Genomic DNA, 17,720 nt, shown 5'->3' on the forward strand with positions numbered 1-17,720 from the left:
TTCTCATCCTGTATATGTATCCATTTTTAGACTACTCTGAGTAATGCTAGGATTGCTCTGTGAACTCTCCAGCAGGATCAATTAATAACTGTTTTGTCTACAAGTATTTTTCAAGTAGTTTCAAGGATCCTGTTACGCAACAACGCAGCCTCACTGTATGATTCACCTATCTCAGAATCAAAATCCTGCTATTTTGATTTGATTATGCTGCAACTGTTTTTATTTTTTAATCTGCTCTTAATGTAGAAGTCACATGACTGCCTGAGGCAGAAGGTAACATAGAATATGTATTTCTGTGGTTAGAAATAATTACATCTTTACATTTTTTTTCTGTTTTAGTAACAGATCCGTGTATATCCATTCTGCTGCCTGTGAATTCCCCCAAACTTTATTCATTCCTCTTTTCTTGCCACCAGAAGGACATACTTGACCTTGCTCATTTCAGATCAGACTGGTGCTTGTGGAACTAGAAAACTACCATAGGGTAGCTGTAGTAGGCTAGCTAAAACCTTAGCTTGAGCACACTGAGATATACATTTTTGATCAATTCCTCTGTTCATTCACTGCCCAAGACAAAGAGAAATTGCTATTCTCACATGGTTTGAAAACATTCAGCAAATACATTTCCCCATGAGACATAGTCTTTAGTGGTCTTCCTAGTCAATTTGTTCAGTCTGTTTTACCTGGAAATACTAAAGTCACTTATAAAGAACAAGAATCACAACCCCAGGGAAGCATTTACTAAGAGAGCCATTATGACTCACTCAACAGACTTTCTTCTGCCAGGGCAGTGGGTCACAGCCCCAGTGCTGTAGGAGAGAAGATGGACTCGTATGCTCTGGGACATTAGTGATGGAAAGTCAATGCAGAGGAAGAAAAATATTTAGCTGCAAAAGAAGCTGGTAGAATTTCTTGCCATGATGTGCAGTTGTGCACCTGACCTGTTTTATGTGTTACATATTTGTAGAAATGGAAAGCTATTTCCAGAGGCCACTAGACTTTTTCCACCTACCTATTTCATCATGGAATACACCCAATGAAAATCTGATTGAGGATGCAGTCATTTTGCTATTATTGCAAAAAGTGGTAAGTGTTGGTGGAAATACTGGAAATTAGTTGTTTTCCATGGACTTTAAGACATCTGCATGTAAAGAAGAGTCATAGGATTTGATGAGAGGAGAGCAGTGGGTATTGTCTTCCTGGATTTCAGTAAAACCTTGGGACAGCCCCGTAAGATTCTCATAGAGAAGCTGCTAAAGCTGGATGAGCAGACAGTGAGGTGGATCAAAAACTGGCTGAATAGCCGTTCCCAGAGGGTAGTGGTCAGTGGTGCAAAGTCTAGTTGGAGGCCAGTAGTAAGCAGAGTACCCCAGGGGTCAATAAAGAGTCCCATCCTGTTTAACATCTTCATTAACAATCTGGACAGTGGGGTAGAGTGCACCCTCAGTAAATTCACAGATGAAATGGGGGAGAATGTTGTCTCATTCAAGGACAACTCAGCCAGAGGGCTGAGCAGCCATCCAGATGGACGTTGACAGGTTAGAGAGGTGGGCTGATGAGTCTCATGGAATTCAACAAGAAATGCAGAGTCCTGTGCAGCCTCAGGCAGCAGTATGTGCTGGGGTCCACCCAGCTGGAAAGCAGCTCTTCAGGAAAGGAACCAGGATTTGGCAGACACCAAGTTGAATGTGAGTCAGCAATGTGCCCTTGCTGCTAAGGCTAGTGGTATTCTTGGCTGCATTAGGCAAAGTATCACCCATAAGTCAGAAAAGGTGATCCTTTCCCTCTGCTCGGCACTGGTGAGGTCACACCTGGAGTCCTCTGACCAGTTCTGGGCCCCCCAGCACAAGAGAGACATGCTGGAAACTGTCCAACGTAGGGCCACTGAGAAAATCAAAGGATTGGAGCACCTCTTCTGTGAGGAGAGTCTCAGAGAGCTGGGACTGTTCAGCCTGGAGAAGAAAAGGCTCAAGGGGGATCTTGTCAATGTATAAAAATATCTGAAGGGAGAATGCAAAGAGGACAGAGCCAGACTCTTTCCAGTGGTGCCCAGTGCCAGGACCAGAAGTTATGGGCACAAACCGGAACAGAGGTTCCCTCTGAACATCAGGAAGCACTTTGCAGGTGATGGAGCACTGGCAGAGGTTGCTTGGAGAGGTTGTGGAGTCTCCACCCTTGGAGATCTTCAGAAGTCACCTGGACATGGTTCTGGGCAACCTGCTCTAGGTGCCCGTGTTTGGACAGATAACCTCCAGGTGTCAGTTCCAAACTCAGCCATTCTGTGATTCTGTGATTTCCAGGAATCCATGGCTGTTCTCTTAGGTCTCAGTGAAAGTTATCTTAAGCCACTGAAGAACAGACCAAGCAAAGAGTCACTTGCTTGCCTAGGAAACCAGTACATTAGCTTAAGTTGAAGTCTAGGTCACTGAGAGGCTATTTTCAGCATCCTCCCTAAGTTGTTTGAGGGGTCTTAGGTATCTTTGCACTGCAGTACAGCTTGTGGGTTGGAAACACTGTGAATTAACCCACTACAGTATGTAAAACCCCACCAATTTGGAGACCTTGAGACCTTCCAGATTCAATTACCTTCCTACTTCAAATGAACACTGACATTTTTTATGTCAGTGTATGGATGTGAAGTAGTTGGTTGCTTCTGGTATATGAGCCTCACATAGCTGACTGTTGAACCAGAATCCTTCCTGTCAAGTTCCAGCTATCTCCTAACACACTTTTCAAAAAGAGCAGGGAATGGACACTTTAGACCAAGGCAAACAGCTGCACTGTAAAAAAAATGGGTTTAAATAGACCAGCAAGGGTCTCCATAAGAGCTATGTTGTTCAGCTTTCGTCACAGTTTTTAAGCTTTGAAAATTGTGTTGTATTGTCCTAGGTGGCCAAATTCCATCCAGCAACACACTCTCTTTCCCTTTTTTTTTTTTTTTTAGTACTTCTGTATCAATTTTGTTTGCAGATTTGTTATTTGAGAACTGATGACCCAGCAGCTGTTCTGTTTTTGAGAAATGGCATGATACTACTACAAGTTGCTATGGCAATATCAGCTCCACACACTATAAAACCAACTTTTTTAGACTGCCACCATGAAAATACATCCAAGATTCCTAGCTGAACTTTCAGTCATCTGAAAATCAAGATGTTAGTAACTCCTCTGCTTTACATGTTGGCATCCAAAGTGTTCTTTTTTCCCTAAACCACACTGTGAGTACAAACTGCTAGGAAACTCATTTGTGTCCAGTAGAATATAAGACTGATTCAGAAGTCATGGGATTTCTTTGCAGAGCTTGTGGCTTTCCTCATATTTTGTGAGCTCCCTAATTTGTTTTCTGTTAGTAAGGATATCCTTTATGTTCAGGTTTTGAACAGAAGTATTGCAGACAGTATGTAATATCCTAAAGTGCAGGTTGATTTTGGCTTCTGGATTGTCTGACATGAGCATTCAACAGTTACAGATTAATTGTGTTCATACCGATAAAATTAGACAATGCAAGAGTGTCTCTCACCGTTTTAGAGACTTCTCTGGTTTGAATTCTGCATTCAGAATAGTATTCCATATGCATAACTGTAGTTATTTTGCTCCCTCTTAGCCCTCTGGAAAGTCTGTGCAAGTAAGCATTTTCTGAAATAAGGTAGCTGGATACGGTCCCCTCAGAGGGACACAGACAGTGTACACTTAACCAGGCTCTTCGTGTATTTCATCATGCAGTGACTCTCTGTATACTTTTGGCACAAAGCATAAAGAAAGACTGTTCCTGCCTTGAAGCAAATGCTGTAAAATAAGTAATTTTGCTAATGCACATGAACACTCTGGAAAAAGCATAGATGCCTTAAAACAAACTTGCTTGTACATGTTGTTTTCTCCAGAGGTAAGAGGACAGGGCAACTTCAGGAAAGATCAAAGTTTAAAGAGCAGTTTGATTAAAGATTCTATAGCTGACTCCTCCACCAAGGAAGGAATCAAAAGATTGCATGAAGATATATGAAAGAAGCATGTAAAAATAGGCTTAGGGCAACAAGTTGGGAGAGCAAAAATGACAGAGGACAAGGAAGAAAGAGAAGCAATAGAAAACCTTGGAAAAAGATTTGAAGGAGGGGAGTATAATCTTAGAGGTGGAAACTGCTCCGTAGAGGCTAGGAAAGGAGAGAGACTGTAGGAGAATATAGGATATCGGGCATAATAGAGGATTTGAGACGAAGTTTATATATAAAAAGTACTAGAAGATGAAGAACATGGGGCGGCTGGAAGATGGATAGTTGGGGAAAATGAAAGTGGAGCCCAATGGGAAAGAAGGAAGTGCTTTATTAGGTCAGATTCAGAAGAATAGCATATTGGAAAGGCGAGGGATGGGTAGGTTAAAAGGCTGGAGACAAAAATAGCACAAATATAATGGAGTTCAAAAGAAGGTTTAGAAACATTTTGTGAATCTGAAACTCTAGAGTTTCAAAAAGGAGATGGAACAAGTGGAAGAAGTACCTTTGTTTTCATGCAGTCTGTTTGTTTTTTTTTTCTGAGAAGACATTTTCCAGCTGCTTGGTAGAAAGGAGTTACAAGGTCACTGGGAGGTGACCAATAAAAATGTTAGTGATTTCATCAAAATTTAATTTCTTTTTACAGCGCAATGCAGGAGAGTTCAGTTGTCCTCACAGAAGTAAATAGACATTTCTTTCTTTTACAGGCTGCCAAAATGGCAAACTATTGCAAGTATCAAAAACTGAGTGACCTTCTGTTCCTTACGTTTGCCATTGTCTTCATTGTCAGTAGGCTTGGCATATATCCTTTATGGTGAGTAAGCATATCATTTTCGTCTAATGCTAAACATCAAACAAGTTTGGAAATAGCTGTGTTATAATTGAACATGATTCATTGACATTACTCTGTTTCCCAAAGCATCAAGGAGAGTTTCAGACATAACCAGGTGTTGTAATAGCATATTTGCTAGAGTGCCATTATAGTTACTGCGTTCTAGACAAGAAACATATGGGGCTTCTGCTGGTTTTAAGGTGGAAGTGGATTGAAAATCACATGGCTTTGGGTTAGCAGGTGGTTTTTTGTGCTGGCAAGAAGTTAGAGGGGGAATAAAATATTAGTCTCTGAAGATGCTGACCAGAGGCTATGCTTGAAGCTAGGCTCTGCTCATTAGCTTTCAGTGCACCCTTTATAAACAAGTTCAGCTTAAAGAAAACACAGGGAGCTAAGGAAAGTTCAGCTCTGCTGAAATCTGTATAAGGATGTTATTGCCATGCAGATTTGTAATACTGCAGGCTACTCCTTTTCCACCCTTCCTTTGAACTGGGTGTCCTGGGGAAGCTGTATAATACATACATCTTCAGGGTAATTATACAAGTGTTAATGTAATCTCACCTCTTCCGAAAGGCAGTCGCTTGCATGTGCACTCACTCTCTCTTCCTAGGTGAGAACACATGCATCTATACACACAGACAGACACAGACATTTGGTTCTTTAGCTAGGATCTTCAACATCCAGAAGGCTGCTGGCTAGTTAGAAGATAGCCTGATGCACACCAGTTCAGAAACCCATTCAAGTTTCTCTGCAAGCACGGTATGAGTTACCTTTGCCAAAAAAAGAAATGCTCCCACACAGCTGAATGTGTTCTATGTATGAGCAGGGCTGGGAGAAGGCGTAGATCTCACTCTTTTGTGTTCAGGATCCTTCCTTTCTCTAGTATGAACAGAACCAACCCAAATCTCTGTGAGAGCAAGAGGGGTTTGTCATTGCAATAGAAGGTAACGATGATAGCTTTGGTTTTGGGAACCAACAGGAATACCAGAAATGTTACCTTTGGCAAAGGTTTAATTAGAGGCATTACTACCAAGCTCCTTATTTAAGCATGCAGATGATTTACAGATACTAATATCAATCTCTGTCACTTTTTCCTCTCAAATCCTATATAATGATACCTCTTTAGGAGTTTGTTCAGTGCAAACAGGATAACACCAAGGTGCCCTAAGGGAGCTGTGTCATCAGTTCTTATTAGCAGTAGAATGTAGAAGTCTCATTTAGTGTTTAATGACTCCAAAGATAATGTGATAATGCCTAGTCCCTACTGCGCTGTGAGTTGGTGAAGCCCCATGACAAAAGGAGAAAAGGGATAGACACACAACATACATATTTAAAAGTGCTTGTTATTTTTTCCAGGGAGCAATGATTTATTTCTTAAACAAGTTTGCTTCCCTTTCCTTAGTTGTTCCTCAAAGCTAACTTGGCCATACACTGAATTTCTATAAATAAATTAAGCTGATTTTTCTACTTGTATGATCTCAGACAGGAAAAATGGTGGTACATCTGCTCATAGGATTTAGTCTGTCACACATTGTCTTGCATTAGGAAATGTAGTGAAGACCAAATTCTATCAGTGCAGCTCTGCCACTGGAGACTTCAATACATGATTCTGCTTCAGAGAAGACTCAGTCAGATGATGACAGCTTGAAATAGAAATCCCACTGCTTATTCCTCTCTCCTCTAATGGCTTTAAAACAATAACAAATTCACACTCCTTTTTGAGTGCTTTGAGGGTGGTTTTTTTGCAGAGCTAACCTGGGAGGAATACAGAGCATGCAGGGATGAGGTTAGGAAAGGTAAGGCCCAACTAAAATTGAATCTGGTGGGGGATGTCAAAGACAACAAGGAGGTCTTCTATAAATACATAGGTGACAAAAGGAAGACTAGGGAAAATACACACCTACTGCTGAATGAGACAGGGGACCTGGTGACATGGGACCTGTGAAAGCCTGAGTCTTGGGCAGCCTGCTCTAGGTGACCCTGTTTGAACAGGGATGTTGGACCAGATGACCTCCAGAGGACCTTTCCAACCTCAACCCTTTTGTGATTCTGCAAGCTGCCTTATGCATTTATTTGCAGCACTAGCAGAGTATTTAAACCCTTCTCTGTGTTATATGAACTGGCAAACAGGGAACTGCTGACTTTAAATTTTGCTATTCAAACACAAACTTTACCAGATCACCACTGTGTGCTTGCCTTGCTGAATAGTCAACAAAGAGCAGATTAATCTTTTCAGAGTGCATGATTTTGAAGGAGGTCATTAGTCCTTTACGCATTGAACTAGAAGAAGCTGCCTAATATGCCTTTTCTCTTGAGACATCTGAAAATCAGCAAGGTCCAGTTTTTCCCATCTTTTACATCCTTACTGTGGTAGTCAAATTTTGGAAAGTCCACCCTTTTAACTATTAATCTGAAGTGTTTAAAATAACACTGTGTTTATAACCATAACTGAGGCTCAGAAACTGAAGGTCCATGCCGTCTAGAGTGATTTCCATGAAGTGTTGCAGCCAAGTGCTACCCTGCAGAAAGCCTTTGCTAGGACTAAGCAATATTTTAAAGATTGAGACGAATGTGATCAACTTACTGCCTGCCTAATAGCCATATTTTGTTCATATGAAGCCTGCAGTGGAAGAATGCATCACCACACTTGTGTGATTAGGTGGTATCATTCAAAGTAGACTCATGAAGGCAATGAATGTAGAGGGACTGTGTGAATCACAGGAATTTAGCAGTAGACAGTGTACTCCTCTTTCACAGATGGAGTGGTTATACTAGTGATCCCTCTGCCTTTCCTCCCCCTTAATTGACAAAAGAGCACATTTATTTAATTTGAATTTGTGAATGGTTCAGTCATTCACTTGAACCTTCAAAATATGATGCTGAACCATAAATATTGTTTGAATCATTCTCTGAGTCCACCTGGCACCTGATGCTCTTAGTAATAGTATTTGACAAGTCTGTCTGTGGCTTGAAATTGTCATTTTCATTGTTTTTATACCTTTTTTTTTTTAGTATTCCAGCACTTCAGCTGTGGAAATTTATTGCTACTTTATAAATGGCCAGTATTCTCATAGCAAGAAAAACAACCACATTGCAAGAAAAGCAAAGTCCTTGCTTTGAAGTACATGCAATGTATAATAGGCTTAACTGCATGAGTAAGAAGCAGAATGTCAGACTCCACTTACTTCTTACCAAACTGAGTAAAACTGTTTAGCCCCAAAATACCTTGTAGCAGAAAGGAATAATTGGAGAGGTGTTTTCAGAGGGTGGCTCCAAGGAAAAGGGAAGCTGTTGGTGGAATGTTATTTGCAAGAATGCTTCAATTACAGGGAATACAGTACAAGTATGTTGTGTATGATGTGTGATTTTTGATACCATCTTATTTCCTTCATGTACATGCAGTTAATGGTTATACTTACAGGTATCTGTAATCATGGAGTCTGGAGGCAGCTTCATAGTTCTCAGCTGTAGTGCGGGCATTGCATGTGAGAGTCAGAGTTAGTAAGGATGAAGCATGGGACATATGAGCTTGTCTCTCAAAATCCTTTATTTCTGTGAAGCTGCATTTATAAATCTTCACCCCCATTAGCTTGCATGTCAGCAAAGATGAGTCATTGAAGTGGCAGCAGGCCAGGAAACATAGTTTTGCCCTCCTTTTCCTTGTTGCTGAATATTCAAAATAGCAAAATTTGATGCCTGATTAATATTACATAAATATGCAAATTTTTTCTAGCATAAAAACTGAGAGGTATAAAATTGGTGAGTGTGCAATGTAAAAGGAAGACTGTAATTTATAAAGAAAACTTCCCCCACGCAAGAAGGCGAACATCCAAGGCAGGGTTCCAGCAATGTCGCTTATGAAGCGCTGGCATGCTCTTGTGCTCCAGCTTTGCACAAGTGCCATTTAATTCCGCATAAAGGTGCTAATAAAGAATTCAGAATGTATCAAATGCTGTTGTCTGAAGGTTGTTTAGCAGCAGGGCTAAGACAAAAGAAACAGGCAATTAGGTATATATTTAGCAGTCTTTCTACAGGCATCTGGAGTTCATTTCAGCAATAATTCAAAAACCCCAGGACACTTTCTGCCTCCTGCTGCTAAGCAAATGTAGGAGTAAAGCTGCTATTTCCACTGACAAGACATTTTGCTTGTGAAATTCTCCCACTTGCGCATAATCACTGTTCTAGCAAATTACAACATAAAACAACTCTCCAAGAGTCGGGGAACATGATGCCTTCTCAGGTGATAGAGGATTGTAGAGAGAATGAAGGCAATCTCAAACTGAAGAATTGATAGAAGTGATGCGAGCCCTCGGCTAGTCTAATCAGGCTGTACAAAACTGTTACCTAGAGCCTTTCTTCATTTCAATAAGCCTTGCAATTCCTTTTCCTTAGGCCTCAAACATTTATTTTTGATGTAGTTACACAGACGTAGTCTTCTCTGTTGATAAAGGAATGGTTTGCTTTTTGCTGCTGTTATGTTTTTCTTTCAGTATTCAGACAGGGGAACTCATGGGGCTGTAATATTTATTAATCAAATTTTGAGGTGTGCAGATGGCAAACAGGCACTTCCATTCGAAGAGGCGTGGGTCTTAAGAAGGTGATGCTGTGTAGCAGCCAAGATTTTCCAGTCTCTCCAGTTTTCTTTGCTCATTGCAGAGTTCATGTTCTGAGAACTGAAACTCCTGAAGGCTGGCTATAGAGGAAACCCAAGACTACTCACCTGCTTTGCTTATCTTTCCAGAATATGTGGGTGTTTTTTGTTGTTGTTGTTTTGCCTTTTTTTTTTTTTTTGACAGGGTTGTTCGTATAGATCTCCTAATGCTGTGAAGAGTTCAGTATCTGAAACTATTTTCACAAGGTGACAATTAGGGTATTTCCAAGAGCTTCAGTGGGAGAAAGGTGGCTGGCATGGAGAGAGATACAAGATTACTAAACCCATTCTCTGTTTAAAAACATGGGTTAAGGTAACTAGGGAAAGGTGCAACTTAGGGGTTTCAAAGAAGGAAGAGAACACTTCAAGGAAAGCGAGGCTGATGATGACCACGTGGAGGCACCAAGTTGTTTAAATTCACATTCTTTTGTGTTTCTCTGAATAGTACTCGTATGAGTTTGTGTTTTGCTACTTTTAATTAATTATGTTATATGAGAACTAGAACACACTGAGTTTCAGGGAAGTCTTACTGGCAATTGCCACTGTCAAAAGTCAGAGGAGCAGGGAAATGTTGTTTGCACTCATGAGATCTGTGAAGCCTCAGCATGCCCCCACTACTGTACCACATTAGAAGCTGTGAGCACAGACAGTAAACCACTTTGGTTAGTTGTTATGGTCTTGTGTAATGTTGGTAGGTATATCTAACTGGTTATTCCATTTGTGCATCTGTTTGGAAAGGTTCTGTCAAGAAAAAAAAAAAAAGAAAAATAGTTCTCACAGTTACGACTCAAGGCTCTTTCTGGTGCCTGTCTTCTTATTGACTCCAAAATACAGTTGCTAAATGGATTTTTTTTCTTCTGCCAACAAATCCTATATAAGCGCAGGTCTGCCAGACCTTAGAATAGCTTGGTTTCTTGTTATTCTTTCATTTTTAATGCCCATGAGAGTACAAACAGTCTGGTTCATGGCTGATTTCTAATTGCCTTTTCATGGCAGTGAATATCTGCATGAACCACACAGGCATGGTGTGATCCTTGCTGAGTTAAAATTAACTTCTTTTCACAATGGTGTGCTGGAACAAACCCTAGTTACTTATTACCATCTTTCTCTCATCTCTGCATGACCAGCTGACTAGCCCTTCCTGAATTTCATCACTGGTTGAACAACAGCATGGAATACAGCCATACTATTAATGCACACACTGGGTCTCCAAACAGTGATCCAGTATTGCCCGTTTGCACTGTTCTGTCTCCTTCCTTCTATCCTGCAATCAGCTTCTGAGTGAAATTGCAGCTTGAGTTATGAATAGGGCAGCACAGAGCCCCCATTAGTAGCAGCTGCTGCAGAGATTTGCTGAACCTCTCTTTTTCCTAGCCTTGTCCTGTTTCTAGCTGATATTGACTGTTTTTGTGCAGCTCTTAACATGCAGGGAATTTGAATCATCATCTTTGATACTGTTTTTCTTTCCTGGCACATTTTCTGCTGTTCGGCCCTTTGAGCATGTGTATTGTGGGAAGGCAGCATGTGGACCCTGACAGAGGCACCCTGCTTCATTCCTGTGAACATATTGGTAAAACAGAAATCTCAAACCCACAAGCATCCCACTACATCAAAGCAATATGTGGGCACTAGCTAAAGCAAGAATCCTGGTCATTTACTAGGCATGGTAAGAATCTAGGTAACCAGATAAATCCCAGCTGCCCCAACCTCATCTGGACTCTATGAACAGTGTTTCACGATGGCTTTAGTTATTCTCACTGGATCCTGAGGCAAGCAAAAACCTTTCTAGCCTGGCTAGTATTATGTATACAACTGGGCAAACATCTCTAATTGTTCTACTGTAAAATAAGCTACTTTTTTATTAAGCAAGTAAATCTCTTCTGACACTGTTTTGAGCTCATTTTGCTCAAAACATTGTCTAAAATAAAGCACAATCTAGGTTGTTTGTGGGTAGCAGATATTGAAGGAATAAATTCTTATTTTGATCCAATGTACTTGATTCCCAATATTATTCACACTGTCAGTGAGTGGATGCTGCAGAACTAGCAGCAAAAATTATCTAATGTGCTTGTATTTCAGGTTGTTTTAAGCTTCAGGAGGTAACTTCTAACCCATTAGTTTATCAAGAGCATTTAATAAGTTTTTGGCAACCTAAATGCAATACATTTGAAGAAATTATAGACTTCAATGTATGCTTTTTTTTAAAAAGGGTCTATTAATTAAGTCTCCATAAATTTACTCATGACTCTTGTCTTAGCTCTTTAGCAGAGTACATATAATGTTGTCATCCCATCTGTTTTTGACAAAACATTACCTGATGATGTTTTTTGTATTGCTTGGTTATTTTATTTCCTCAAATTGTTTACAGCACTTGTGAACTCAGGGCTCTGAGTACTGTATGAATCAAAACTGAAGTCTTTGGAGTGCCGAACCAACTGTTTACAGAGAAGCTATAAGAAATGGAAAGGTTACATGTGTCATTCACCATTGTGGGTTTGCAGTGTAAACAAAAAGAAGTGGCATTTGCTTGGTATTTCAGTTTCGAAGATTTTCATGTGATCACAACTGGAAAAAAATGTATTAAAAAGGATTTCATCAGGACTTCCAAAGTCAATTCTTATCCTCATTTTTAGTTTCTACAGACTGTTCCCTGTGGCTGTAATAATGCCTTCTGTTGTCAGGGACAGGGTGTTCAGACTGTGTACTCGCTTTCCTTCTTTTATTACGAAATCTGTCCTTTCTAAAACCTGAGGTCTGATTGAAAACAGGACAGAGACAATTACCAGAACACTTCTTTTGCTCAGAATTATTCTGATGAGTGTAAATGTCTCAAGGGAAGGGAAGCAGCTTTGGTGGTGTTCCTGTGGCCAGATGCTTTAGCTGCTTTTAAGCCAGCTCCACGGGGCATGGTGACTGGAGAGGAGGCTGAACTGCAGGTTGGCTCTGCCATGGCAGTCAGCTGAAGTTCTCTGAAATTGCATCATTTGCAGGAAGGAAGGGAGAAAAAAAGAGGCTGGACATGGTTTTTATCTAAAGCAGAGGTATGTGAGGAAAGTTTGACCCCAAATACATTTTAAAGCATAACCTGTTCTGCAGAGGGGAGAGCTGTGCTGATGCAGAAGTACCACAGGCAGCCCATAGGAGTGCTGATGCTCTGGCTGGCTCTAGGTAGTTTCAACACTGGCGAATGTTTTGCCTCTGCTCATCCCCTTTTCTTTTAAAAGCTTTAACTGTAGCAGGGGTGTTTGCTGCTGGTGGGGCATATTTTATAATGCCACCGTGTTGATATAAAAGCAGAACAATGCTGCTGGTTCACTGCAAGTTGCTGTTATATGTGGGGCATAAAAATTGTAGCTGTACAGAAGTGTGGGAATGGTAGTTAACTTACCAGCTTGAAATAGTAAATGGCTTTTGAGCACCGTGATCAACAGCCATGATGCAGCTAGAGTCTCATTAGTGCTCAGCTAGAAGGAGGTCATTACAGCAAAACACTTTGGAATAAAGTCAGCACCCATGTAAGTGAGCACATCCTGTTGGTTTTATCAGTGTTGCACAATGGCAGAGTGTGAGCCATGATAGCTGTGAAAGTACAGGTCACAACTGAGGAAGCTGGATTGAACTGAAAACTGTTTAATGCTGATTTCCAAGCCTTTGCCATGGAGGAAGTTCTTATGACGGTTGTGGAGACAAAGGTAGAATTCATTAGCTTTTTGGTTTTTTTTTCCCCCTCCCTATCCATGTCTTTTGGCATTTCTCCCACAACTGGACCGTAATACCTGAGTCATTTATTTGAAAGATAAGTCACTGACAGACACCGTGCCAGCACACTTCTTTAAGCTGCATGATTTTTTGTGTATTTTAAAATGATTCCATTACTCTAGAGCCAGGTTCTCAGAACCAGACCAATGAATCCAGAGTGCAGTACTCCTAATGGGATATAAGCCACCTGAAAGGCACTGGGTACCTGGCAGAGAGGTCACTGCAGCTGTTTTGTGATGTTTTGTGGGTTTTTGAACTAGTTCTGTTTAGTTCCTGCGTTAGAGAAGGTTTGGGTAATCTTTTTTCCTGAACTGTCTGCCATCAGCATCAGTGTGTGCTCCTAAAGCAAGAGGGAGAAATATTCCTTGCACACAGGTACTGCACTTACTTGTAGTTAACAGAAAGAGGCATGAGGAAGGCTTTTATTTCCTCTGATAGCCTGTTTTGCAAGGACTGGAAACTGGTCTCCTATAGTTTCCACTGAATGCCTTTCCTATTTAGAGAATAGCATGAACTGTAGGCAAAGGGATCTTGATAACATATTCGCATGTAAAAGTTTTATGTGTGCTTGGAGGTTTTCAGATGTGGAAGTGTCGTTCTTAGCATAACGTCGTTTCTGCCTGTGATGTGATCCACAGGCCTTCATGCAAGCATTTTGCCAGAATACATTACTGATACAACATTTTGCTGCGTATAATTACATTCTGCTAGGAAATTTGAATTCTTTCCATATCCTAATGTCTATTGAAAGACTCTCCTGAGATTTGAGATTTGAGCTTAGAATGTGAAGGTGTCTCTGACCTTGTATTCTTGTGTTTTTTCTATCCACAAGAGTGGAAATGCTTATATTCATGCCAGTGGCTGCAAAATCAGTTAATGGGCGGTAACTGTTGATGAGAAGAAATTGAGTGAAGAGAAAAGCACAGCTGAACCCAGGACAGTGACAGCTTGATCAGAATGGTATCTTTTACAGTACATCAAACATGAATAATTTCCTGTCCAATGCATCATTTTAGTTAAGTAATTGGAAATCCTATTGATCTGCACAGGGCTAAAAATAACACGGTCTCAGTGTCAGGGATGTGATTTCTGCCAAGAGGTATTGTTGCCGATTAGTGCTAGAGCAGGAGCCACCGGTCTGCACAGCAGCTGAGCCTTTGTACTAGCACCATGTTAGGAGCAGCAGGCCTCAGCTGACCTCAGAATCCTCTGATGTGGGGCTGGGATGGGTGAGCAGAATTCCACATGCTGCTGACCTCACTGATAAAACTGAAATATGTGGGTTTAACATTGCTCTGTATATGAACTCAGGAGTTTCTATCCCTTCTTTTGCTGCATTTTGTGGAGATGTTTTATCGACTTACTGTGTAAAGGAAGAGGGTAATGAGCAGCACCAATCCAAAAATCTGAGGACTTCCTCTGAGATGCTCTTGAAAGACCATCTCTTTCCGTCTCTCTCTCCTGTTCTGTCCCTTCTTCCCTCTTTCAATGATGCTGTGTGAGTGACTGGTTCTTCTGACTGTTCTCAGTTTGCAGTGGGTTTATGCTGCTCCCCCCGTATTTGCCATGCACTGATTAGTAGCATAAATCTTCCTTTGAGGCACTGAAAATCTCAGAGACAGCAAGATCTGAAAAGGGAAACCAGCTTGTTCTTCCACTCAGCAGGAACCGAGAAGCATCTGTTCAAAGCAGCACAGTGGTACAGACGCAGTCCTGAAAGCAGCTGGCCGAGCTGAAACTTAGAAGAGGGAGAAGTTGGCAGTACAACCTTTATATACTGGATTTGCTATAATTAAATATTTAGCTGTGCTGCAGATTGAGGGTTCTGGGATATGCAAGCACTGCAGACCAACATTTCTTGAAGTTAATGGCTATTTTGCCCATCATTTCCTACCCATCTCAGGTAAAATGTTGGGTAGCTCGTCTAAGGTCATGCATACAGAAACATCTGTCAGATCACCTGTTGCATAAAGTTAGCTTAGCATTATCACTGTAAGTAGCTAGGGCAGCCTGAGTTATGAAGTCCTGTTAGATTTCAATGGAAGTCTAAATCCCAGAAATAAATCTTGACTACTGATGAACTGTACTGATTTATTGTCCTGTGGCTGATCAACATGTGGATGTACTTTCACACTCTTAGTGTTATGGGATCTTTTTACTTAGGTAGTCCATAGCAGTTTACAAGCAAGCTAATGAATTAAGTCTCCCAGCATCTTTGTAAGATAGACAGGATGTATTGATACCTTATATCCATCTTTAACAATAAGTAAACCATATAAAGGAACTTGAAAATGTCTCGGATCTCACAATAAGTTAATAGAACAGCTAAATACAAAATATAGGACTCCTCTTTCTTTGATCTCTGGTCTTGGTCACTATTTACCATGTATAATGAAGAATAAATTATGTTTTGAGGTAGAAGTAAGTTCAATCCTTTATTTTTAAGGGAAAAATTCAGAGAAGCAGAAGTTTCTAAGCATTGCTGGAAATAGTATATGTAGCTGTTGGATTACTTGCACTAAATAAGATCTGAATTTCATTTGTGCCCACCTAGATGCAATTAGCTATTTGCTCTGTAATGAATGCAGTATGCAAGATGTCCCAGTGCAGCTGGTTATGGTGTAATATGGAATAACTTGTCTGCTATATGCTTGGCCAAGAAGATAGACATCTATTCTGAAATTGTTTAGACATGGAGGTTGATGTTTTGCTGTCCTTTGTTATACCTGTTCCGCTGCAGTAACCACAAGCCTTTTGTTCAGCTTGTTGCACGCTCAGTATGTTGGTCACTGGCAGTGCTGCAGGAGCTCAGGCAACTCTCAGTAGTGTTCATTTCAGCTGCACGGTTTTTGCTTCCTTTGGATTTGATAATAGTGCCCAGCATGGCAGTCAGCCTCATATGCCTCATTCTGCAGAGTTTATCATGTGTTTCCTGCTCGCCTGGAAAACTGCCTACTCTTTCCACATGGCCTTCTTTCTTGCCTCCTTTCATTCTTCTAAAGGTCCTTTCAGAAACAAACACGGCACATTTTGCCAATTCTCAGATAAATTTAAATGCGCATTTTACTCTTCCACCCATCCATCTCTATCTCTCTTCCTTCATCTCCCTTTCCTTGTTGCACCTCAAGTGCAAGACAAGCGATCAGCTAACCAAGAATTTAGTTTCTGCTATCCAAGAGCCTGGACTTGTGCCCAGTAAATTGATGGGAGGGAGCATAATCTTATCTGAGTCGTGTCTCGGTCCTTGTCTGAGACCACAGATTTCTGTAAGAGTAGATTGGATGATCTAAGTGTTGAATGTGTTTTCATGTGTCTTCATCAGCCACTGCTTAATTCAAAATGCTAAACTGAGAGCTTCGTGCTTCCAGGTACAGAACCCCACTTGGGAAATATTTAACAAGAGAAAAGAGAAAAATATCTTCCATGAAATTCTGGTGTTTTGTTCAGCTATTAAAATCTTTCAAGGCCCCAGGAAGATTTCTGTAGGCCAATACCTGTTTTCAAAGAAGAAGCTAATATTTTGTTTCAAATTGCAGGAGCTGAGAAATGCTGACCAAAGTTTTCAGAGAAGTAGAGCACTTGCATCTTAAAGTAATTTCTTTCTCTGAGATCAAATCCAACTTTTTAAATCAGAAAGACAGGAATCAAAGTTTCCACCATTCATTTTGAAAAGCTGGGATTTAACAACTGGAGAACTGTAATATTCCAGCAAGCAGATTTGCAGATATAAGTACCTAAGCACCTTTCTGAGTAGCTGAACCAAAGGTTTATTTGTACATTAATGCCATAGATGCTCTTTCCTTTATGTAATCCATTCTCATGCTGGTTCTTCCAGCCCCTGTTACTTGTGCAGTTGGTTAAAATGCTTCCGTTGAATCCTTTCAAAAGCAGAATTGGTGGAAAGTTGTCTAACTTTTCTTCCCTCCCTCCCTTCCTCAGTCTCTATAGGAGGAATTACTCTCTGTTTTCTGTCCCATTAACCTTATGATTTCCCCCCATTTCAGGCTTTTGATATGAAATAATTGATTTATATTTAGAAAAAGTCTATTTGCTTTCCTCCATTTTTTCCATAATTTTCTGTAGTTTTCACTCAGCTTCTGTTCAGCCTTTTGTGCTTAGATGCTGTAAGCATTAGCTATATCTCCACACCTAGCCTGCACATTGTGTCTCTGACCCCTCCTAGCATTACTGAGCAATTAATGAGATCTCTTCAGCAGCTTTTATGGAGAGTTCCAGTCTGTCCTTAGTATGCCAGGCACAAGCAAGTTACAGAGAGTTCTGCTTTTCCAGCGTAAGCTTATTTCCCATACCTCATACACAGTAGATGACTCATTTGCACAGTGAAACTGTTTTTGGAATCACAAGCACTCTTTTTGGCCTTCCTGTCTTCCTAATATTTTGCACTACTGCAAGAACAGACCATCTGTATCTCTAATGCTGCTTTTTTGACTTGACTACTATGGAAGTCAGCAGAGATGAACTCAGTCCAGTGAAT

The 17,720-nt window shown here is 40.7% G+C and overlaps 1 protein-coding gene across 6 annotated transcripts in view; it reads left to right on the plus strand.

Moving 5' to 3' along the window:
- Window positions 1-17,720, plus strand: part of CERS6 (ceramide synthase 6) — a 124,190-nt gene that overhangs the window by 94,899 nt on the left and 11,571 nt on the right. For all 6 annotated transcript variants that reach the window (XM_083842409.1, XM_083842407.1, XM_083842408.1 and 3 more), the window contains one exon: window positions 4,691-4,797. In XM_083842409.1, coding sequence (XP_083698535.1) covers window positions 4,691-4,797 — 107 coding nt within the window. The remainder of the gene's footprint in view (window positions 1-4,690; window positions 4,798-17,720) is intronic.

This window comes from Anser anser, assembly GCF_964211835.1.
Source record: "Anser anser genome assembly, chromosome: 6".
Classification (NCBI taxonomy): Eukaryota; Metazoa; Chordata; class Aves; order Anseriformes; family Anatidae; genus Anser; species Anser anser.